The 22,897-nt window shown below is 41.0% G+C and overlaps 1 protein-coding gene across 1 annotated transcript in view; it reads left to right on the top strand.

The window, feature by feature from the left end:
• Nucleotides 1-1,380: 1,380 nt before the first annotated feature.
• Nucleotides 1,381-22,897, top strand: part of marco (macrophage receptor with collagenous structure) — a gene marked incomplete at its 5' end in the record, with an annotated part of 30,397 nt that continues 8,880 nt past the window's right edge. Inside the window, 6 exons of the mRNA XM_083921767.1 lie at nucleotides 1,381-1,489; nucleotides 8,655-8,753; nucleotides 8,928-9,094; nucleotides 9,961-10,078; nucleotides 10,274-10,345; nucleotides 22,010-22,099. Of these exons, the coding sequence (XP_083777893.1) occupies nucleotides 1,381-1,489; nucleotides 8,655-8,753; nucleotides 8,928-9,094; nucleotides 9,961-10,078; nucleotides 10,274-10,345; nucleotides 22,010-22,099 (655 nt within the window). The remainder of the gene's footprint in view (nucleotides 1,490-8,654; nucleotides 8,754-8,927; nucleotides 9,095-9,960; nucleotides 10,079-10,273; nucleotides 10,346-22,009; nucleotides 22,100-22,897) is intronic.

The raw sequence follows: 22,897 nt of genomic DNA, 5'->3' as shown, positions 1-22,897 counted from the left end.
TTTGGCCCGTAGGTTGGTGATAGACAGATGGTTTATCCAATCAGTAACCAGTATTTTCATCTCTTTCCAAAAGATCTCCAAACGAGAGTTCCCAGATGGATATGCTGAGCAAATGCGAATCAATCCATCTGGCAGAGTAAGGGTTAGGAAGTTTGGGCTGAGGTCGGGAGAATGAGTAAAAGTAGATTAGCTGTTATCTTAAAAGGTCAGCCCAACAGTAAAGACATGAAATTGTGACATGAGCCGACCACTTTTTCAGTCTTTTCAATGTTTTTGAATCAATTTAGAGTGACTTCGAACCACTGTAGCCTTAGTATATAGCTTAATTTATGACTGTTGTTGGAATTTTTGTTGTAGTAATGCAAAACCATGTTCAACTGCTACAGCAACTTGCTTATAAAATGTCTTTCAACTAACATACTAAAGAGCTCTTACCTCTGAAAACGCTCACTGAAATGTGTGGCAGACATGATGTTCATGTGGTTCAAAATGTCTTGAGTGGAAGTGTAAGTTAATTAAAACCAATGACCCACAAATAAGCAAAATGTAACAATTTTCTGAAACTTTGCCTTTCATGGCGCTTTTTGATTGACAGGGAACAGGTTCCATTCCGGTTAGCGCACCAGAGTTTAATGTTTTGATCAAAAATAACTTGGTCAGAACCTGGAAAGTTGGTCTGATGGGAAGTGCTGCCTGTTTTCAATAGGATGTTTAAGAAAAAAATAATAATTCTTGTTAGATAACCAAACCTACATTCATTGATATTCTCCTCAAGGTGAAGTCAGCTTACCTTGAGAAAGCTTCAAAATCAGTGAATGTCTCATCACAATAGGCCTTCCATGTGCTCTGAAAAAATAATCTTATGTTAATACACAGCCTAGGCTCTGTAATCAGGTATGTAAACAAAGGGTGTTGGATTGATTGTCGCTAGAATTGTCTCATAATTCGTCCAACCAAGTCACCGGGTAAGATTGTCCTCGGCATGATAAAGACACACGGTGGCCCTGTTTGACTAATATATTGGGCCAATATGCCATTTCCATTTTTTTGTCCCAGTCCACTCCTGGTAGCATATCAAAAACATCTAACAGTGATGAAAAATACTAAACTATGTCTGTTACTGTTTGGCAAGGCTTCCTGTGGTTAGAGCAACAACTTCCTCATTCTAATAAGCAGCTGTACAACATGGGTGTTTTGTTGCTGAATTCTGGCAACCTCAGCTATGAATCAGATATAGTTCCTTCCTCTACGTCAATCCATGTGAGTTCTAATAGGGAGGTTCTGTTGCAATCTGGGGTGAATTGTGTCCCAGCATTATGCACTGTGTGTTATAAGAGTTCCTGAAGTAGGAAGTAAAGTTGATTCTGGACTCTAGAGAGCATGGAGACATCAGTGGACCAGAGGATGGATCGAGTCTCATACACTCAGAGTAACCCACTGTTTGACATGTCACTCAACGAGACTGAGCTATACAGTTTCCAACCTGATGGTGAGTATTAAGGCAGAAAGTATGAAACCTTTTATAGCAAATAGATTTGGACTTGGTAGTAGAAAATATGGGAACCCGGTTCACAGAAATTCTAAGGACATCCAGTTAATACTGGTTAAATAACCTGTGAGGCTTTTAGTTACTATATGGACACATCTAATCAGACATGTTCTCATTTGCTTCACAATGTAGTGCCCGATAGGTTGTGACCTTTGAACCATCTGTAGAAAAACTATTGCTCATCAGGAGGATAATGAATTATATTGATGTAGCCATGATGAAACAAAAGCACATTTCTAATGATAAAATCGGTTTAATTCTAAATGTTTTGAACCCCGCAGACTCTCTGTCTTATTCTATTCAAATGTATAGGGTTACATGGTATGTCACAAGAACTCATACACAGCCAGCCTCTTAGACGGTCCAGGATGTAATTTAGGTTAGTTGCATTTCTGAGATGACTTCTGAAAGACACAGCTTAGTGTTGTCCACATACAAATGAGAGCTTATGAATAGAAACACACCATCGTTTAAATTAATTACTTTCCTGATTCAGCATTAACAGTTTATTTTTAGTATTTCCATCTCTGAGCTCTCACTGTTTCCACCTAAACTGTAATTTAACACCAACCTGCTGCTTTATGTATTCAGGACTCTGGCCAGTCAGAGGACTATCTACCACTGCTCTTGGTACTATTCTGATGGTGATTAACAGTGTGACTTTGTGTTATGGCAGGAATTATTATGCTTAAGACAATGAAACTTCCCAGACTAAAGAATACACATGAAGTACAGTAGGCCTGTGTTACCGCTGGATACATTGTTGGGCACAAAGAACATTTTTCATACTTTAATGTCAAAGTAAATTGTTTTTCAACATCAAGAAAGTTAGCCTAAAATTGAGGGCATTCATTAATCACCAGGTGAGTTTAAATTATCCTCCCACCTCCACAGCTGTGTCTAGTGCTTTTTCAGAAACGATACTTTGACAGACTGACATTACAGCAGTACAGCAGTCAACAAACCTCTGTCAGCAAATGTTAAACACAGGTGGAACTAAATATATCTCGACCTGGTATAAATTCAGCTCTGTAGTATTTATTTATTTATTTAAAAATGTCTTCACCTTTATTTAACTAGGCAGGTCTTTAAGAGCAAATTCTTATCTATAATGACGGCCTGGCAAAAGACAAAAGCCTTTTGAAGGGAGGGGTGGTGGTTAAAAGAAAAACAAGTTAAGTTATGTTAAAAGGAGAAATGACACACACCTCTTTCAACTAGACATTGCGAACAAAGTAAGAGACAAACGGCAGCAAACATACGTACACACACATTTCAGCACTGTTAAAAGACAGCAGCGTATTACATACACACAACAGCTATCTGTCACAGCCACATTTAAAAAGTTAAAAGGACATCAACACATAATCCAAAAATACACTCACAACAGCAACATAGACACAGAGCTGCTTTAAATCAGGAAAGTGTCCCTCTCCAGCATTTACTGTTATTTTTTTACGGCCACTTGGAGGCAGCATAGCAAGCTGTAGCATAACACACATCGGCTCATAAAGTTATTGTGGCTAACATGTTAGAAAATAGTTAGGCTACCTATCCAACACATTCTCATCAACAGGTTGGTATGATATCTTATGAAAAGTTGAAAAGAACATATCTCAGGAAATACGATGTTATATTTAATGCCATGAAACAGGTTCACATGCTATCTTACGAAATATGTTTTTAGGAAACGAAAGGTGACATTTAGGTTTAAGCTCCAAAACTACTGTTATGTGACTGGTTCAATTTAGGTGAAGATTAGAGAAAAGGTCATGATTTGGCTTTGTACTTCTGGGACATGAACACTGCTGGGACACCAATACCAGTCCCCCTGTTGAAAGCTCTGTTTTTTGGGACGTAAATTCTACAGTAATAACTAAGTAGAATACAGATAACAGTGAATTACTTTTCACAGTTATATGTATGAACAGTCAATGAGGACAGCCTGACCTGTCCACCAGACAGGCAAACATTAGAATTCATTTGACATCATTTCTGTGTCCATGTGTGCAAAATTGACTTTTTTAGCTATATCAACTCCTGAACCCATCTTTAGCTCATATACTGTAGCTGCTAAATGCTACAGTATCACAGTTCACCAGTTGTATGGTGCTGGGTTATGCACTTGTATAGAGCCAACCAAATGGACCAGAGCAATGGATAATATTAGTAGTAGTGGTAGTTACACCTAAGCTATTTCTGCTTTGATGGGTCGACATGTCTGCCACATAGGAGGTCCGTAGACTCAATCTTCCATTAAAGAGGACCTATCATGCTTTTCTGTCTTTTCTGACCTATACATGGAGTTATGGTTTATAGTCATGTTAAATAATACCAAAGCATCAAATAATGAAGTACTTGCATTTAGACGTGAGCCCTGCCGTCTGGGTTGGCTGTGCTCAGCTCTGAAGGCTAGGGTGTCGGTCACTATTAGAGATGTCTTTGAATTTACGGAATTCCCTATTCGTTATGCTGCTACGCGCAGGCTAAACTTTTAAGCTTTTTTGGTGTTTATTTTGAAAGTTAACCTGTTAAAGCCATCATTAGCATGTTGCGCAGCTAATGTGGCTAGCTTCCACATAGACAGTGTTTTTGTCTGCTAAGATAACTGATTCCATATATGGTAATGGGAATAACATTTCCCGGTACGCAGCATAAACAGTTGACCAATCAAAGCAGAGTAGGCCAGCTGATCAATCTGAGCACACTTGGGTTTTCGGGGGGGTGGCAGAAGCTCAGAGAGAGCCTGCCACACAGAAGTGCTGCATGGGTGCTGCAGCAATGGACAATCTGAGAAATATAATGTGATTTTTAAAGACGATTAAGAGGATCGAAAGATGTGAACCTATTTTAGTTGATCCGAAAAATTAAAATATGACCCAAAAAAAAAGCATAATAGGGCATCTTTAATTTCAGCCTATGACTAAGAGAAGAAGACAGTGCCTATTTAGAAACACAAAACAAGGAGCTTGTCAATCAGGGTAATGTGGTAAACAGTAGCATAAATAAATTGTGTTGGGGGTGGGTGTTCTCACATGGCCACAGTGGGTCTGCTCACTCTCCAGTACATCACATTCAGTGTCAATGAACAGGAACAGTAAAAAACGTGAACGTCGACCTCAAAATGAACTGTTGTTCATTAAAATTAAGTCAACTCTCTATCATAAGGAAATAGAAACACAATGGCTGTTTTGTCTGTAAATCATATTCCATTAAATCAAATGATTTTAATTTTAACCATCTTATCAGTACGGTCCTTGTCATATTAGTCTGCAAAACACGCCTGTCAGATCACTCTAGCTACATAAAATTACCCATCATATGGAGCAACTCTAAAATGATTCACAATTATTAGGATATAACTAATCCAAATTTACAATTTTAGAATTTTCGGGACACACAGGACAGGATTCAGGACAGTATTTGTTATTTGGGACTGTCCCAAATCTTTCAGAATATCTGGTCAACCTACATGTCATTCAGGAAATGTTCTCACACAGAACCCCCAAAAAACAGTTATTCATGTTTAAAAATACATAATTGTAAATAAATGTGCAGTATTTTTCAGGTTAGTTGTTAAATACATCATTGTCTGGTCAGTTGTACAGTATCTCCTTTCCTCTTCAATTCCATCAGCTGACATTGAAGTAGAGGCTGCCATGACCAGTAGGTGGTAGCACTGTTTCATCTTTCCTGTTCCATACGGAAGGCTTTCTGAGGGAAACATTATGGTTATGCTGCAAATGTCTCCAGACATTAAAGTAACTAAAGACTATTTAAGTTGTGTCAGTAACCAGTAGTAGCAACTCTCATAGGTGAAATAATACAACATCATAACACATGATACATATGGCTTTTATACACATATTATACAAATAGAAAATGTTTTAACACATACAAACAACTGCAAAAAAATACATGTAAATAGGTAAATGTCTTTAAAAAGGTGTGTAGGTGCATGTGAGAAAGATAGAAAAATAGAATGTCAAAAAGCATTGTTTTAGTGATCGTAGACAAGTGCCCAACAACATAAAGTAAACACACATATAGTCATATTACTGAAACATCTTCTAATCTTGGCTTAGAATGTTTTTATAGCAGTGCCATACTTTACATATTAATTATTCTTTCCAACCACAGCCATGACAAAAATATATGTTATATATGAATGAATCACTAGGCCCAGTACTATTAGAAGTTTGACAAGTATTGCAAGATGCCTCTTTAATAATTAAAGTCATTCTAACATCTCGAGAAAATATGATCAGCTGGTTCGACTACAAGCCCACAGTGCTCCCGAAAGAATTGAAATTAGAGGATATTTTTAAGTTTTAGCTGCATTTCATTAGTTGTTCAACATGCCGTCCTTCCCTTCCCCTCAGCCCTTGGTATTACGTAACAGCACACATCACATAGAGGCCACTTGGAGAGCAGAGGAAAATATTGCGGGTGGAGGAGCAGGGGATAAAATGGAACGCACCTACCCTCATTCACTTCAACCGAAACTATCACAGATCCACCATCACGTGCAGGTTTAGCGCTGTACTGCTTCTTCCAAATAATCAGAAATACCTTCAGACTCATTTTAATGAGATGAAAGTGTTCTAAGGATGATTGCAATATGTCTGCACCGTCTGCACTTTGTAAACAGCTGCATCCGTCTTTGATTCAGAAACTTCTGTTTGTGATCTGTGTCATGATTATCATCATTGTTATTTCTATAATATATTGCAAAATAACATTTGTAATTAATAATTTCACAGCAGACATTTTGACTTAAAAGCACAAGTGTTACTCAAGGAAACTAGGAAAGAAGGAACGGCCATGACATCATGGTGCCAAACGGTAGGATACTACATGAATTTGATTGTAAAAAAAAAACGTATTTCAATTACTAGCCAACCATCAACGTGTTAATGATATTTAATAACATTCAGGAAGGCTAAGGTTAGCCAGCTGTGTTTATAACAGGTCAGACCTGCTCCGTTTGGTCATGTATGAATTGAACAGATATGTTGAGCTGAGCTGTATGCAGCTTCTGCAGCAGAGCCCCAATCTGTCTGAGGTCAATAACAATTAAAAAAAAACAGTCAACATCACACACAAACACACACACACACACACACACACACACACACACACACACACACACACACACACACACACACACACACACACACACACACACACACACACACACACACACACACACAGACTCAGTCTCTTTATACAAACATGTTTAGTATATGACATGGTAATACATTATTATGCACTTTAGATTTAATTTGTCCAGTCATGTAATCAATTAAACCATTACATTTTGGTAACTGAAATGTTATGAACATACCATTTGGATCCTTATAGTAAGATTTAGTAATCACTCTTATGACTCTTTCTCTGTTATATGATAACTGTATAGTATAGGTTCTATATGCATTTCCCCATATTTCTACACAGCAGGTGATGTATGGAACAATATGAAACATACAATGCATGTTGATTTAACAGATATTGAGACTGACAGCGAGAGACCTAAAAATGGTAATAAACGATAAATGGACTCTAGCTTTTCTAGTCTTCCGACGGGTCCTATGTTCCCTGGTCTGTTATTTTTTCTACAATCAGGGCTGAATTCCATGGCAAATGGGCCTATGTAGACCCCAACCCTGACCCTAAACGTAACCCCTAACCCTAACAAAATGCTATATAAAATCAGTGAAGGCAGAGGCTTATGTGACCGAGGACCCTTTTGGGGAAAAAGGGTCCTATGTTCCCCCTATGTTCCCCGAGCAACATAGAACCCGGGGAACATAGGGATGATCCACCCTTCAGGAGCAAATTGGGGTTCAGTTTCATGCGGACTGGAGCCGCTGGGGTCCGATTAGTGTACCTCCTTAGCCAGAGCCACTTTGATAAAATGTCTGGATTGCGGCCATATGTCCCCACCCACTGAGATCACAACTCAATGAGAGCTAGTATGTGTAACAGCAGCCTATGAGTAGCTAAAACTTATAAGTTAAGAACACACTTTTAATTTTATTACAGTATTCATTAAATGGATTATAAAAAAAGTAAATACATGTAACTGTGGATTGCTTTTCACTCTATTTCTTTGTTTGATTTGTATTTATTTAGACATTGAAATCTTTTATAGGGTTCTGTCCCTTGCATCACTTTCTTAAACTTAGACTTCTAAACAAACTTTAAATCATGAAAAGAACCTGATTAGTGGTATTTTATTAACCTCGTGAGACCATCTTGATCTTGCAAGCTCAATTGTATTTTACTCGCACATCAGTAATGTGATTGACTGGTTGATTTGGCCCGTATGTTGGTGATAGTCAGATGGTTTATCCGATCAGTAACCAGTATTTTCGCCCCTTCCCAAAAGATCTCCAAAGAGAGTTCCCAGATGGATATGCTGAGCAAATGAGAATCATGTGAATAAATCCATCTGGAAGAGTCAGGTTAGTATTTCATTGCAAGAGCAGATATTGTAGAAAAAACAATTGATTTATGAGTTGTGTAGGTTTTGCAGATAATAGGCTACTTTCATGTATAAACATTTTGCAGATAACACAATCTCCGCATTATGTTTAATGAACATGTAATTCACATAATTTGAAAAAAAAAACATATTAGCTGTGGCAGCTGCTTTAAATATGGAAAGATCTATGCTATTCCAAGATGACATGCATTCTGAAAATAAAACATCAATGGCCACTTCAATGCATATATTCCTCTAACCTGTAGACCCACACATGCACCTCTAAAACCTCCAGAGGATCAGTTTACCTCTCAATCATAACTCACTGACTTTGATTGAGTAGCAGCTTCTTGACTATTCTGCCAACAAAAAGAAACCCATCTTCACACCCTCTATGTTTTCATCATGATTGACAGCTGACATGTTCCACTACTTGTTCAAATGTTTTCACGCCTGGAGCAGTGCAAATTTATAAAAGCATTTGTATCAGCTGGATTAACCAGGCTAACTTTTGTCTCCTGAAATACTTTCCCAACATACAAGTTTGCTGCAGGAGATTGTTGCCATTCTGTTGTTTTAAATGCACCAGTGGCATTTACATATGTGTATGTGTTTCAGATCTGAAGCCAGCAAGGCCCAGAAGAAAGTGGTGTTTTAATGTGATTGCTGTTTACCTGATTTTGCAGGCCGCACTTAATGTCTTTCTCCTTTATAAAGGTAGGCCTACATTATCAGATTTGATATAACATAATGAAATTTAAATAAATTATATTGAAGAGAATGAGTATTAGTTCTATACCTGTTTGTAATATGGACTTTTTTCACAAACTACATTGATGTCATTACTACAGATGTCACATGTAGGTAATTATATTTTGCTCTCTGTCTCAGTTTTCACATTGGAGTCTTCACTGTACAACCCCAGGCTGGAGAAGCAGACTTTCAATCACATCCCTCTAGGGGGAGCACAGGGTGATGACAACATCCAAACTCTCCTCTACAACAACAGTCAAGAAACCAAGACCCTGAAGGGCCAGCTATGGGCCCTGAAGAGCCAGGTCCTCTTGCTGTTTATATGTAACATTTTTACTGAACATAGCTACTGTTTATACTGGAGTTTCAGTTCAGTTTTATTTTGTTCACATTTATCCAATTCATTGGCCTCAACACAGGGTTCACCCATTCCAGGGTCCCCTCAAACTCCCGTTCTCTAGAACCCAAGGTGCTTTTGCAGTTTGATTTATCGGAAACAGGTCAAGATGCTGAAGATAAGTTTTACATTAGGTGAATCATAAACCACTTTTCAAAGATCAGGAACCACTTCCTGGTTTAGGCTTATAAATGCAGTTGTAGTCGTTATTTTCATATCTGACCTCATGACACACAATGTAAAATGCAGAAGTTGAGGCTTGTGAGATGTGAGGACATGAACAATGATGAAGTAAGTATTCTAGTCTCTCAAGCAAAAAGTGTAGGGTTGGTCTGTTAACTGATTTCCAGAACTTGGCTTACACACTATACTACACATTTGTCTTGAGGGTCTGTCACACTAAAAATCACACTGATGATTGAGGGAACTTTGACAAGATATGGAGAGTTTCAAGAGTGGGTCAGATCTGCAGAAACGTTTTTGCCTTGACTATTTGCTGATTTCATACCAACATTATTTTTTATTAATTTTTCTCTTTTGCACGTGTTTTGTTGTAAGTGGAATATAATTAGATGTAGCCTAGATTCAAATGTTGTCAGTGCACAACATTTAAACCCTTAAAACTAAGGGGGACGGACTTATTGCTTATGATTTTTTTTTTTTATTTTACATCAAAACATTACATAGTCTAATTTTAATTTGTTTTATGTGGTCATTTTTTACACTGTTGCTTTAACCTCATAGTCATGTTTTCCTTGGTTGCCATGACAACAGGTCAACAGCCTGTGTGCAGAGGAGGGTCAGCTGGACAGGCTATGGACTAACCTGAACCTGCTCAACACCAGCACCCACAACCTGGAGGGCAAACTGACAGCCATCACTCCAAAACCAGGTAGAATTTATTTATTTGTGTGTGTGTGTGTGTGTGTGTGTTTGTGTATGTGTGTGTGTGTGTGTGTGTGTGTGTGTGTGTGTATGCGCGTGCTTGCATGTGCGCACGCACGTGTGCTTGTGTGCATGCAAAGTGCAAAATCGTAACAGCTTTACCAGAATTATAAGCCATGGATTATTTTGCGTGTGTCCTCAGGACCTCCTGGTACTCCGGGTACAAATGGGTCACAAGGACTTGCAGGCACACCAGGAGAGAGGGGTCCCAAAGGTGAGTCAAACTTAAGTAATTAAAAAATAGTTAGAGGCTTAAATATTAACCGTGTTTGTGTCTCTCTCCAACCTCTGGGCTTAAAAACAACACCAAAGTTTCTCAGTGGGAAAAGTTCATCTCATTACAATTGATTTAGCAAAGGTGCATATGTGTGCAGCAGGAGGCATTAGCTTTCAGCTGCAGGTCTGCCAATGATCCCGACGTCGATGACATGATGTCATCTCTTGTCAGACGGCTGATGAAAACCGGCTGATGATGTGCTGAAGTCATTATTTCACATACCCTCGCAACTTAGTCAGTGCACTGACATTTCCTGTATGAAATCTCTGTCAGGGCTGGACTAATACTCAAGCCGCTAAATTAACAGAGTCTGAGGCAGATGTTTTCCAATGGGTCCACCCCAACCTCAAGTCCTTGTTTGTGAAAATGACCTGTAGTAACCCTTTTTTATGTGCATGTATGTATGATTTGCTAATATTTTTTAGTTGACATTGCACAGGAACTAATGGCAGTCTAAACACAAACTCATGTTTTTCTGTTCAACAATGCCTCTGACAGGACTGTTTCTAACATTAACAACCCTGAGGTCATGTCTTCTGTATTCATACTTACTCACTTACAGTATACACAGTGGATGTTTGAATGAATATTTTCAGACTCAGTTTATTTAAATCTGGTTTCCAGTAGGCCAACAAAAATAAATTATATATATATATATATATATATATATATATATATATATATATATTTATATAGATAAAGATATGGTGTATCCTTATTAGTTAGACCTACACATGATTAAAAATGAGTGAATAAAAGAACGTTTTAAGCCTGGACTCAGACCATCTTATAGAGAGGAAGATGCTGCTCCATAGGAGGTATGTGATATATGAAAGGAAAAGCCAATTTGGGGCTTTATAGACATAGAGAAGAACCTTAAAATCAATTAGGAACAATACTGGAAGCCAGTGGAGAGAGGTACCCCTGAATAGGGGTAATATGATCCCTCTTTTGGGTACCTGTGTGGAGCCTGGTTGAAGAATTCTGGACCAATAGCAGGCTGGAAAGGAACAGCTTGATTTTGGATATGGTATGAAGCAGGAAGAAACCAGCATTTACTGCTAAATTGACTTGCTTTTCAAACTTAAAGGCATAATCAAATATTACACCAAGGGTGGTGAGGTTGCCAAAAATGTTGGTGTGATTTTCATTTATCACTTTAATGGATTTAGGAGGGCCCAATAAAACGATCTCAGACTTGCTATCATTCAGTTATAGGAAGTCTGTGCCATCCAACATTTTATGTCCTCAAGCCAATTCATGAGATTGATTTGATTGGACCAGTTGTTTAGTTTCAGGGGGAGAAAAGCTGTCTATCATCAGCAACCCCAGGGGAATGAAATGTCACGTTTTTTAATGATTTGACAGAGGGGAAGTATGTACATAGAGAAAAGGATGGACTGGAGGAGGGAACCAGTGAGACCCTGCAGGAGAGGCTCACTGGGGAAGAGGTAAAATTGCCTATGCTGATGTAGAAACATCTATTTTTTTAAGGTAGGATGTGAACCCATTCAATGCATTGTCATCTACACCAACCCCATACTGGAGATTGTGGGGGGATGTTAAATATGATGAAAAGTTCTTCACACTTAGCAGGAGACACATCTAAGCTGGTCTGAGGGGCAGGACAGATGAAATTAGTAATGGCACTAAATAATTCAATTCACTTCAATTTTATTTATAGTGTCGAATCATAACAAAAGTTATCTCAGGACACTTTACAGAGTAGATAAAGACCACACTCAATGACTTATTTATGATTTACATAGACCCAACAATTCCTCTGTAGAGTACGGTGGCAACGAAAACCTTCCCTTTAACAGGCAGTAACGTCAGACAGACCCAGCTCTGTGGAGGACGGCCATCTGTCTTGACCGGTTGGGGAGGAAGAAAAGGAGAGAGAAAAAGAGAAAAGACACACAGATGGACAGAGAGAGACAGACAGACACACTTCCAGAGATGCAAGCAAAGCCTAATAGTAACTATAATAATATTTATAGTAATGTGAATATGACGTATATGTTAAGACAGTTAATACAACAGAATAGTAGAAACAAGCACAGCTAAGGTGACAGAATATGAAAATTATAATAATTATGGTGGCAAACATGATCAATGATGAGTAGTGGCAATAGCAGCTACGATACAGCTACAAATTTTATAGTTTATTAAACTAGTGATTGTATATATGAGTAACAGTGATAATAGCAGCAGGAAGCATCATGTAGGACCACGGCAGCAGGCACCAACACGATCAGCAGAGATCTGCGAGACGACAAAGCACAAACAACTCCGGGGAAGAAGCTGAATTAGTAACATGCATTGATGAGACATGAATGGTACAGACAGAGAGGAGAGAAGCTCAGAGTATCAGGAAAAGTATTATCCCCCGGCAGACTAGGCCTATAGCAGCATAATTAAGCAGAATAAAATCTTTTCGTAAGTCCTAGCTGTAAGCTTTATCAAAAAGGAAAGTTTTAAGTTTACTCTTAAATAAGGGGACAGTGTCTGCCTCCCGAATAACATTTGGGAGTTTGTTCCACAGGAGAGGAGCTTGGTAGCTGAAGGCTCTGCCTCCACTTCTACTTTTGGAGACTCTAGGAACGAGGAGTAGCCCTGCATTCTCAGAGTGCAGAGATCTAGTTGGGTGATACGGTACTATGAGCTCTTTAAGATACGACGGGGTCTGACCAATAGGAGCTTTGTACGTAAGGAGAAGGATTTTAAATTATATTCTAGATTTTACAGGTAGCCAGTGCAGAGAAGCTAATACAGGAGAAATATGTTCTCTTCTATTTGTTTTAGTTAGTACACAAGCTGCAGCATTTTGGACCAACTGGAGACTCTTAACAGACTTATTGGAGCAGCCTGATAATAAGGATAAGGATAAATAATACCTTGGGATTATGTAACTTGTTAAAAATAAGGTCAGTGAAGTATTTTGCCTTCACAGCCTTAACGACTTTCTGATAGGTGTGAAGATTGTTTCTGAAAAGTTCAAAGGAAATTTTAAACTCATCATACTTCCACTCATGATCCAATTTTCTCGACTCCTCTTTAGGGTTCACATGGTGTCATTAAGCCAAGGCCCACCTTAAGGCTAAGGTTGTTTTTGTTTTTTACTTTAAGGGGAGCAACATAATTCAGAATGGAAGAGCAAGTGGAGGTAAATAAGAAAGTTCCTCAGTGCTAAGATTGGGAGTAGAAGTTCAGATATTGGCAGAGGAGGCCTTAAGCATCTGGGGTCCATTTCAGACTTCAACTTCAACTTATTTTTATTGATCCCTTTTGGATGACTCCTGCATGAAATTGAAAGGGAGGTATAAAAAAAAACAACAACAATAAACTCTAGTCAAATATATATGAAGTAGATGTAAGAATACAAGTAAAATAAAATTCACGGGCAAATGAAATCAGATAAAATAAATGTAGAGAAAATGTACAAGATAAAACATGTATGACTGTATATGACAGAAATAAGTGGTAAGATTAAATTATTGCACTTAAGGCGAAAAACAGCAAAAATACAGGGACATTTAGAAACAAGTCGAGTGAAGCAATAAAAAATAAATGAAATAGTGGATTATTGGAGGTTGAAGGCAGTTCTGAAGAGATGGGTTGTGATGTGGAGGATGAAGAGGAGAGGACCAAGCACCGAACCTTGGGGGACAGATGATGTTGGAGTAGGTTTCCAGATGGTGAGGGGAGAATGGAGTGGTTGATGGTGTCGAAGGCTGGAAGACAGGTCTTGATGAGAGCTGATGGGATGGTATCTAGGGAGCAGGTGGAGGTTTTTGTTCCCTTGGTGAGTTGTGGTAGGTCTATGGGTGACAGCAGGGAGAACTGTGACAGGCACTAAGAGTGTGAAGGGGAGGGATCCGGTGATGAGGTTGAGGGAGCAGGGGAGGTGGTCAGGTTGATGTAAATGTCATTTTTATTTCGGAAATATGACAGGAAGGAGTTGCACTGTTAAAGCTGTAGAGATGTTGTCGGAGGGGTTGAGAAGTTTGTTGATTTTACAAAAAAGAGTCTTGGGGTTGTTGGAGTTTATAAGGTGTGAGTGGTAAGTGGACTGGGCTGTGTTGAGAGCAGTTTTGTGTCAGTGGAGATGGTCAGTGTATGTGTGGAGGTGAACTGTTAAACCAGTTTTATTGCAGAGACTTACCAGCTGTCATTACAGGATTTCATTTGATGTACCATTGAGATTGGGTGTTCCATTGAGATGAATGTGTGAAGGTGACTGTTTTGATTTTAGTAGGAGCCAGTAGATTGGGAAAGGAGGAGAGAGTGTTGTTGTAATAGTGCTCAAGGTTGTTGGGATTATCAGACAGCGGGGAAGGGGAGGTGGATATCGCACTGGTGATAGAGGCTGATGAGTTGATGCACTTGATGTTTCTGAATGAGATTTTGAGTTTGTCTTTTGAGGTGGGGATGTTGATGTTGATGGCGCGATGGTCAGAGATATGGAGGTTGATGGAGAGATGGTTTAATGAGTCCAGTTGAGCAGACCAGATTGAGGATGTGACCATGGGTGTGAGTGGGGTTGATATGCTGTGTGAAATTGAAGCAGTGTAACAGTTCCAGGAATTCAGTGGCAGGTTTGCAGTTGGTGTCATTGATGTGAAAAATAAAACCTTGGACGGAGGATGGAGGGTAATATGGCGCAGAGCTGGGTGAGAAAATCTGTAAAGTCTTAGAAAAGGGTGGGATTTGGTTTGGGAGGGCAGTAAATAATGGCAGTAGGACTAGAGAGTTTGAGGGCAAGATGTTCAAAGGACAGGGCAGCCGGGGTGGAGATGGTGGTGATTTTAATGTCCTTTCTGTGGATGGCAGCACCACCCTTCCAGGCAAGGTTTGTCAGTGTAGATGAATCCTGTGGGTGGGATCTGGTTGATTGAAAAATAGTCCAGGGGTTTCGTCACCACCAATCTTAGAATAAGCTTTTCATTTCAGTTTGAGTGACTCCAAATAGTGGACTTTTTGACAATTTGATCTAAAGAGTCTGATTGCCATTCTCACAGTGGAATTGTCAAAGTGGCTGAAAATGTGGTTATGAGTGTCTAGTTTTTCACAGAACTGTTTGGTTTCTCCAAATAAATCATGATTATTTGGAACATATTTCTTAATCAGAGCACTGACATAAGAACGTTGCACGAGCAGCACACTGATTATTTTAAATTCAAGAACAATACTGTCAAAAATCAGCAGGGGGAGGAGCTTAGAAACAGCTGCCTGGACAGGATCCCGAGGTACTTGAACTCCTTCACTTTGGGTAAAGACTCATTCCCTACCTGGAGTAAGCAATACATCGGTGTCCTGCTGAGAGTCATGGCCTCAGATTTAGAGGTGCTGATCCTCATCCCAGCCGTTTCACACTTAGCTGCGAACCGATCCAGTAAGTGCTGAAGCTCACTGACCGACGATGCCATCAGGACCACATCATCTGCAAAAAGCAGAGACAAGATCCTCAGCCCACCTAACTGCAGCCCATCCCCACGACGACTACGCCTCGATATCCTCACAAACAGGATTGGTGACAAAGCATACCCCTGGCAGAGGCCAACCCCCACCGGGAACGACTCTGACTTACTGCTGAGGAACCGGACACAGCTCTCACTTTGGGTGTACAGAGATTGGATGGCCCACAAAAGTGACCCCCTCACCCCATACTCCCGCAGCACCTCCCACAGTATCTTCCGGGGGACCCGGTCATATGCCTTCTCCAGATCCACAAAGCACATGTAGACTGGATTGAAGAGCTGGGGTCCGTTTCACAAAGCAGGTTTAGTGAAAACTCTGTGTCTATTAACCCTGAAATGAGGGAAACTCTGAGTTTTCCGTTTCACAAAGGGAGGTAACTCAAACCAGAGACAGAGGGGTAACTCTAGCCTGTTTCACAAAGAGAGGTAACTTAACCTCTCGGTCAGTTACCATGGTAACATGCTCTCTGAAACTAACCTGGTCGGGACCAGGTTTTTCTCCGAAAACCTTGAGTTTCTCTCTGTCTCCGCCCTCTTTCAGCCACACACGGTGTTTGATTTCCTCATTCATTCAGTCAGCGGGCGAGTTTTGGCTCAGTATAGTTCCGTCTATTTTTTCAGAAAATCATTGCAAAAATCAGACATTAGAAGTTATATTAGGTGGCAACTATTCCACTACCATGGCATGTCCTTTTGATTACGATCCCGTGGATGAAGGAGATGATTATCAAACTATTGATTATAGATGTTCTTGCATTTCCAGGCAATTCCCTTTTTGAGCGGTATCATTTCATGTCACAGCAGATACTGTGTGTTGCGCTGCGTTTTTTTGCAAATGGGAGTTTTTTATACAACATATAAAACAGCCACTTACGGTAATATTTACTTTACAATGTAAAACATGCTCAAAATGAGGCGTCACCATGAGATTGTGCCGATGTTTTACCTGTTTGAACAATGTTTTTATGTTTCATCTTAAGCTGCTGGCAAGTGCGCTTCTCCCCCGTGTGAAGCACCTAAATTAAATAAATTAATAGGCTACCACTCAAGCAGTTTCCCCTGTGATATTACTGTGATTTGCAACAGGACTACATTTAAACTTACGCACTGACCCGAGCAGCAATGTCCTCCCGCACAAACTCTCCGTATGAGCGCATTAATATTTACAGTTCCAGTTGAGCAGACCAGATCGAGGATGTGACCATGGGTGTGAGTGAGGTTGATATGCTGTGTGAAGTTGAAGCAGTGTAACAGTTCCAGGAATTCAGTGGCAGGTTTGCAGTTGGTGTCATTGATGTGAAAAATAAAACCTTGGACGGAGGATGGAGGGTAATATGGCGCAGAGCTGGGTGAGAAAATCTGTAAAGTCTTAGAAAAGTGTGGGATTTGGTTTGGGAGGGCAGTAAATAATGGCAGTAGGACTAGAGAGTTTGAGGGCAAGATGTTCAAAGGACAGGGCAGCCGGGGTGGAGATGGTGGTGATTTTAATGTCCTTTCTGTGGATGGCAGCACCACCCTTCCAGGCAAGGTTTGTCAGTGTAGATGAATCCTGTGGGTGGGATCTGGTTGATTGAAAAATAGTCCAGGGGTTTCGTCACCACCAATCTTAGAATAAGCTTTTCATTTCAGTTTGAGTGACTCCAAATAGTGGACTCATTGACAATTTGATCTAAAGAGTCTGATTGCCATTCTCACAGTGGAATTGTCAAAGTGGCTGAAAATGTGGTTATGAGTGTCTAGCTCTTCACAGAACTGTTTGGTTTCTCCAAATAAATCATGATTATTTGGAACATATTTCTTAATCAGAGCAATGACATAAGAACGTTGCACGAGCAGCACACTGAATATATTTTAAATTCAAGAACAATACTGTCAAAAATCAGCAGGGGGAGGAGCTTAGAAACAGCTGCCTGGACAAGATCCCGAGGTACTTGAACTCCTTCACTTTGGGTAAAGACTCATTCCCTACCTGGAGTAAGCAATACATCGGTGTCCTGCTGAGAGTCATGGCCTCAGATTTAGAGGTGCTGATCCTCATCCCAGCCGTTTCACACTTAGCTGCGAACCGATCCAGTAAGTGCTGAAGCTCACTGACCGACGATGCCATCAGGACCACATCATCTGCAAAAAGCAGAGACAAGATCCTCAGCCCACCTAACTGCAGCCCATCCCCACGACGACTACGCCTCGATATCCTCACAAACAGGATTGGTGACAAAGCATACCCCTGGCAGAGGCCAACCCCCACTGGGAACGACTCTGACTTACTGCTGAGGAACCGGACACAGCTCTCACTTTGGGTGTACAGAGATTGGATGGCCCACAAAAGTGACCCCCTCACCCCATACTCCCGCAGCACCTCCCACAGTATCTTCCGGGGGACCCGGTCATATGCCTTCTCCAGATCCACAAAGCACATGTAGACTGGATTGAAGAGCTGGGGTCCGTTTCACAAAGCAGGTTAGTGAAAACTCTGAGTCTATTAACCCTGAAATGAGGGAAACTCTGAGTTTTCCGTTTCACAAAGGGAGGTAACTCAAACCAGAGACAGAGGGGTAACTCTAGCCTGTTTCACAAAGAGAGATAACTTAACCTCTCGGTCAGTTACCATGGTAACATGCTCTCTGAATCTAACCTGGTCGGGACCAGGTTTTTCTCAGAAAACCTTGAGTTTCTCTCTGTCTCCGCCCTCTTTCAGCCACACACGGTGTTTGATTTCCTCATTCATTCAGTCAGCGGGCGAGTTTTGGCTCAGTATAGTTCCATCTGTTTTTTCAGAAAATCATTGCAAAAATCAGACATTAGAAGTTATATTAGGTGGCAACTATTCCACTACCATGGCATGTCCTTTTGATTACGATCCCGTGGATGAAGGAGATGATTATCAAACTATTGATTATAGATGTTCTTGCATTTCCAGGCAATTCCCTTTTTGAGCGGTATCGTTTCATGTCACAGCAGATACTGTGTGTTGCGCTGCGTTTTTTTGCAAATGGGAGTTTTTTATACAACATATAAAACAGCCACTTACGGTAATATTTACTTTACAATGTAAAACATGCTCAAAATGAGGCGTCACCATGAGATTGTGCCGATGTTTTACCTGTTTGAACAATGTTTTTATGTTTCATCTTAAGCTGCTGGCAAGTGCGCTTCTCCCCCGTGTGAAGCACCTAAATTAAATAAATTAATAGGCTACCACTCAAGCAGTTTCCCCTGTGATATTACTGTGATTTGCAACAGGACTACATTTAAACTTACGCACTGACCCGAGCAGCAATGTCCTCCCGCACCGTCTCCCTCTCTTTTGCTGCTGCAGCGGTGTTATATTTTCGGCGAAAAACATGCTCAAACTCTTCGTATGAGCGCATTAATATTTACAGTTCCAGTTGTAGCGTAGCCCTCCCCTTCCCCCTTGCTATGGGGACTCGTCGAATCAGGGCTCCATTGATGCTGTCTTTTTTACTTGTGGTGCACGCGCTTAACTCCAGGTCAAACTTTGAGTTTCCTATCTCAGAGTAGATCAACTCAGAGTTCAGGGTTAGACTCAGAGTTTGTTGAACCTGCTTTGTGAAACGGACCCCTGGTCCGCTGTTCTGCGACCAGGACGGAATCCGCATTTTTCCTCTTCAATCCGAGGCTCGACCACAGGACGAACCCTCCTCCTCTGAAATTATCTCTACAGTAGATTACAATATTCTAAGTCATTGATTGTTTCTGTTTTCCCACTGTTTGCAATATTTTTGTTCATTATCCTTGTCGATTTGTTTATTACTATTATTTATTTATTATTCTGACGTGTCCTTTTGACTTGTTGATCTGAATTCCTCATATATTTCATTCCAGGTATTATTTTATGGTTTCAGGCAGCCGTGTTGCTCCAAGTATACCCTGTGCTGGTAGGAGGCTAAATCAGACTCTATCAAGTGTCTCCAATATTTGATGATCCTCTTTTTAATCTTAATTAAGAGTGTTAGGGCATATCATTTATTATGATGCCAGAAAAGAAAAGAAAATGCAAGAGTCCTGTATGTCTGATAAGAAGTGTAATTACTTGCCCAAGGAGTACAGAAGTGTCGTCAACACAGTTAGTGCGTGAAGCCACCTCAATTCAAACAGCAAAGCCCAGATTCTTATACTAGGAAGGTGGACCGAGACAGCAATGAAATGTGCTTACATCTCATTGGCTGAGTGCATAAACATGACTTTAAGGAAGCGACGGTGAGTGTTATTATTTAAGTCTGCAGAGTCAGATTGAAGGTGCCAAGGGTATCATGGCTTTGGCAGGCTGCAGGAAGTTTTTAGGGCAGCCTGACTTACACAGATATAATCTAACCTAGAAGAAATAAAATCAAAACAAAGAAATAATCAGAACAGTAGCTCACTATAGTAACAAGGATATAACATTAACCCAAACTGTCTAGGGAAAAATGTAATTATCCTTATCAAAGAGGGGGAACAGTCGAGGTGTGGGCAGTTTGTGTGGACTCTCAGAATGTTACAAAATTCAAGATCAACAGAGTTCGAGTCCCAGTCTGTGTGTGTGTGTGTGTGTGTGTGTGTGTGTGTGTGTGTGTGCGTGCATGTGCATGCATTTTTCTGTGTAGGAATGTGTGTGTAAAATCCATCCATCTTCAACTGCTTGTCCCTATCGGGGTCGCAGGGGAGCTGGAGCCGATCCCAGCTAACATTGGGCGTGAGGCGGGGTACACCCTGGACAGGACGCCAGTCTATCACAGGGCACATAGAGACAGACAACCATTCACACTCACATTCACACCTACAGGCAGTTTAGAGTCATCAATTAACCTAACACATGCATGTCTTTGGACTGTGGGAGGAAGCCAGAGAACTCACAGACAGAACCCACACAGACACGGGGAGAACATGCAAACTCTACCCAGCCGGGATTCGAACCAGGAACCCTCTTGCTGTGAGGCGACAGTGCTTCCTTGATGTTTTCCTTCTGTCTGCGGATTGCTAGAATAGGGGTTAATTGAAATTAAGCTAAGTAGGCTGGGTTGTCCCCCACACTGCCCCTGTGCCATAGATCTCCTGCCTGGTACCTCACCTCCTAAGGGGCTCCCTTTACTCTCTCTCTCAGCCCAAAAGAAAAGTCATGGAGACTTACATCAATGACTCCCTGACCGCGGGCATCAATCGTCCTTCTTCATCTCCTGCTGGAGTGGGTTTTTTCTTCGTCGAGAAGAACAAGACTTTGAGACCCTACATCGACTACAGAGGACTGAATGATATCACCATTAAGAACTGATACCCACTGCCACTCATCTCCACTGCCTTCGAACTGCTCCAGGGGGCCACCATTTTCTCCAAACTTGACCTGCGCAACGCCTACCATCTCGTCCGCATCAGAGAAGGAGATGAGTGGAAGACGGCATTCAACACCCCAACTTGTCACTGGTGTTCCATGAGAGTTCACCCCACCTTCCATGTATCCAGGGTTAAGCCAGTTTAGACCAGTTCCTCTCATCGGCGGGGTAGAGGTCCCCAGTACCTTGTGGACTTGGAGGGTTAAGGTCCAGAGGAAAGGTCCTGGGTTCCTGCTCGCCATAGTGTAGACCCCACCCTCATGACCAATTTCCATCTGCAACACCCCGACCAGCCAGCCAATGAGTCAGCTCATCCAGGGACCCGCACCTTGCCCCCGCCTGTTCAGGATGTTGGAGACCGTCCTATGTCAGGTGTCGGGAAACACACTCTGCACACAAGACCTGGTGCTGTCCTTTCGTCTGGAACAGCTAAGCAATGATCACGTCACGTGTCTTGGCCAATAATGTTTTTTTCTACGTAAAGCTTAACCAGAGAAGGCAAAAACACAACAGAAAAATCATGGCTCCGTCTCTTCAGAAAAAATGCAAGCCATGTTCTGAATTGGCAATGATTGGTTGACAATAGGCTAGACTTGACCAATGAGATTAATTTCAGGCTTCACAAACAGCGCTTAGCATAGTCAGTGGGATGCAATGAGCATTGTGGGGCTGACTGGTATACAGCCTACATTGTCACTCTTTGTGTGTATTATTCAGCATGCTTCAGTGATAGTGCTAAGCATCAGCATCTGCAGTCCATTAGTAGATCACTCACACTTACCTGTTTCCAGGTGACAGTGGTATCGCTGGCCCTCCAGGACCAAAAGGTGAAATGGGACTGAAGGGAAAACCTGGAGATCAGGGAGTTGCTGGTGAAATTGGTGAGTTTAATTTTATAATTGTGGTTATTCTTAGCTTGAACTAGGTATGATTTTTTGAAAATTAGCTTAAATTACAATATGGGGCCGCAGATAAAGGGTGTTGAAAGAAGTTGTCGCCTCAACCATCACAGCACTGAACAAAAATCTCTAGATTTCATGTCTATTCCTGTCCACATGTCTTTCTGTAAGGGTTGTTATCTGTTATGGGGGGTTGGTGGGGGGGGGGTTGTGGATGGATGTCATGATTGCTGCTCTCTGTCTGTCTATACAGTATGTCTGTATGTTGTTCTGGGGATATGTGGGAAGAAGAAGGTCTATTTGTTTTTTGTGGGGAGAGGGTGTGTTATTTCTGATATGATGCTGTTATCCCCTTGGGGACATTAAAGAACCTAACCTAACAGCAAGGGTGTCCCACCCCACACTAACTGAAATGCTCCTGCTTAATTCAGCGTCGGCTGACTAATCAAATGAAAACCAAACTGTGACAGCCAGACAAAGCTAGCCTCACTAAAAGCCAGCCCTGTCATTGGCTGTTCTACTAAAGCAGAGGCTCGTTCACGTCTCTTCGGATGACTGGGCAGGAAATATTGCAATTCCATTGTTGGAAACACGGTTCAGCACAAAACAATCTAGGAAGAGGAGGACGGATTTGTCAAAAAGGGAGTCTAAAAGAGAGTCTGACAACAAACTCAATAAAAAGCGTGGACTCGAAGCTCGCTGTTCTTCTCTTGGACAGGTAAACTGCTAAATAATTTTTTCTCTTACAACTCCAGTTGTTGTGATGGGGGTTAGGTTGTG

This window comes from Echiichthys vipera (assembly GCF_963691815.1).
Source record: "Echiichthys vipera genome assembly, chromosome: 10".
In the NCBI taxonomy this organism is placed as follows: domain Eukaryota; kingdom Metazoa; phylum Chordata; class Actinopteri; order Perciformes; family Trachinidae; genus Echiichthys; species Echiichthys vipera.
The sequence above is the reverse complement of the archived record's forward strand: the minus strand, read 5'-3'. Positions and strand labels throughout refer to the sequence as shown.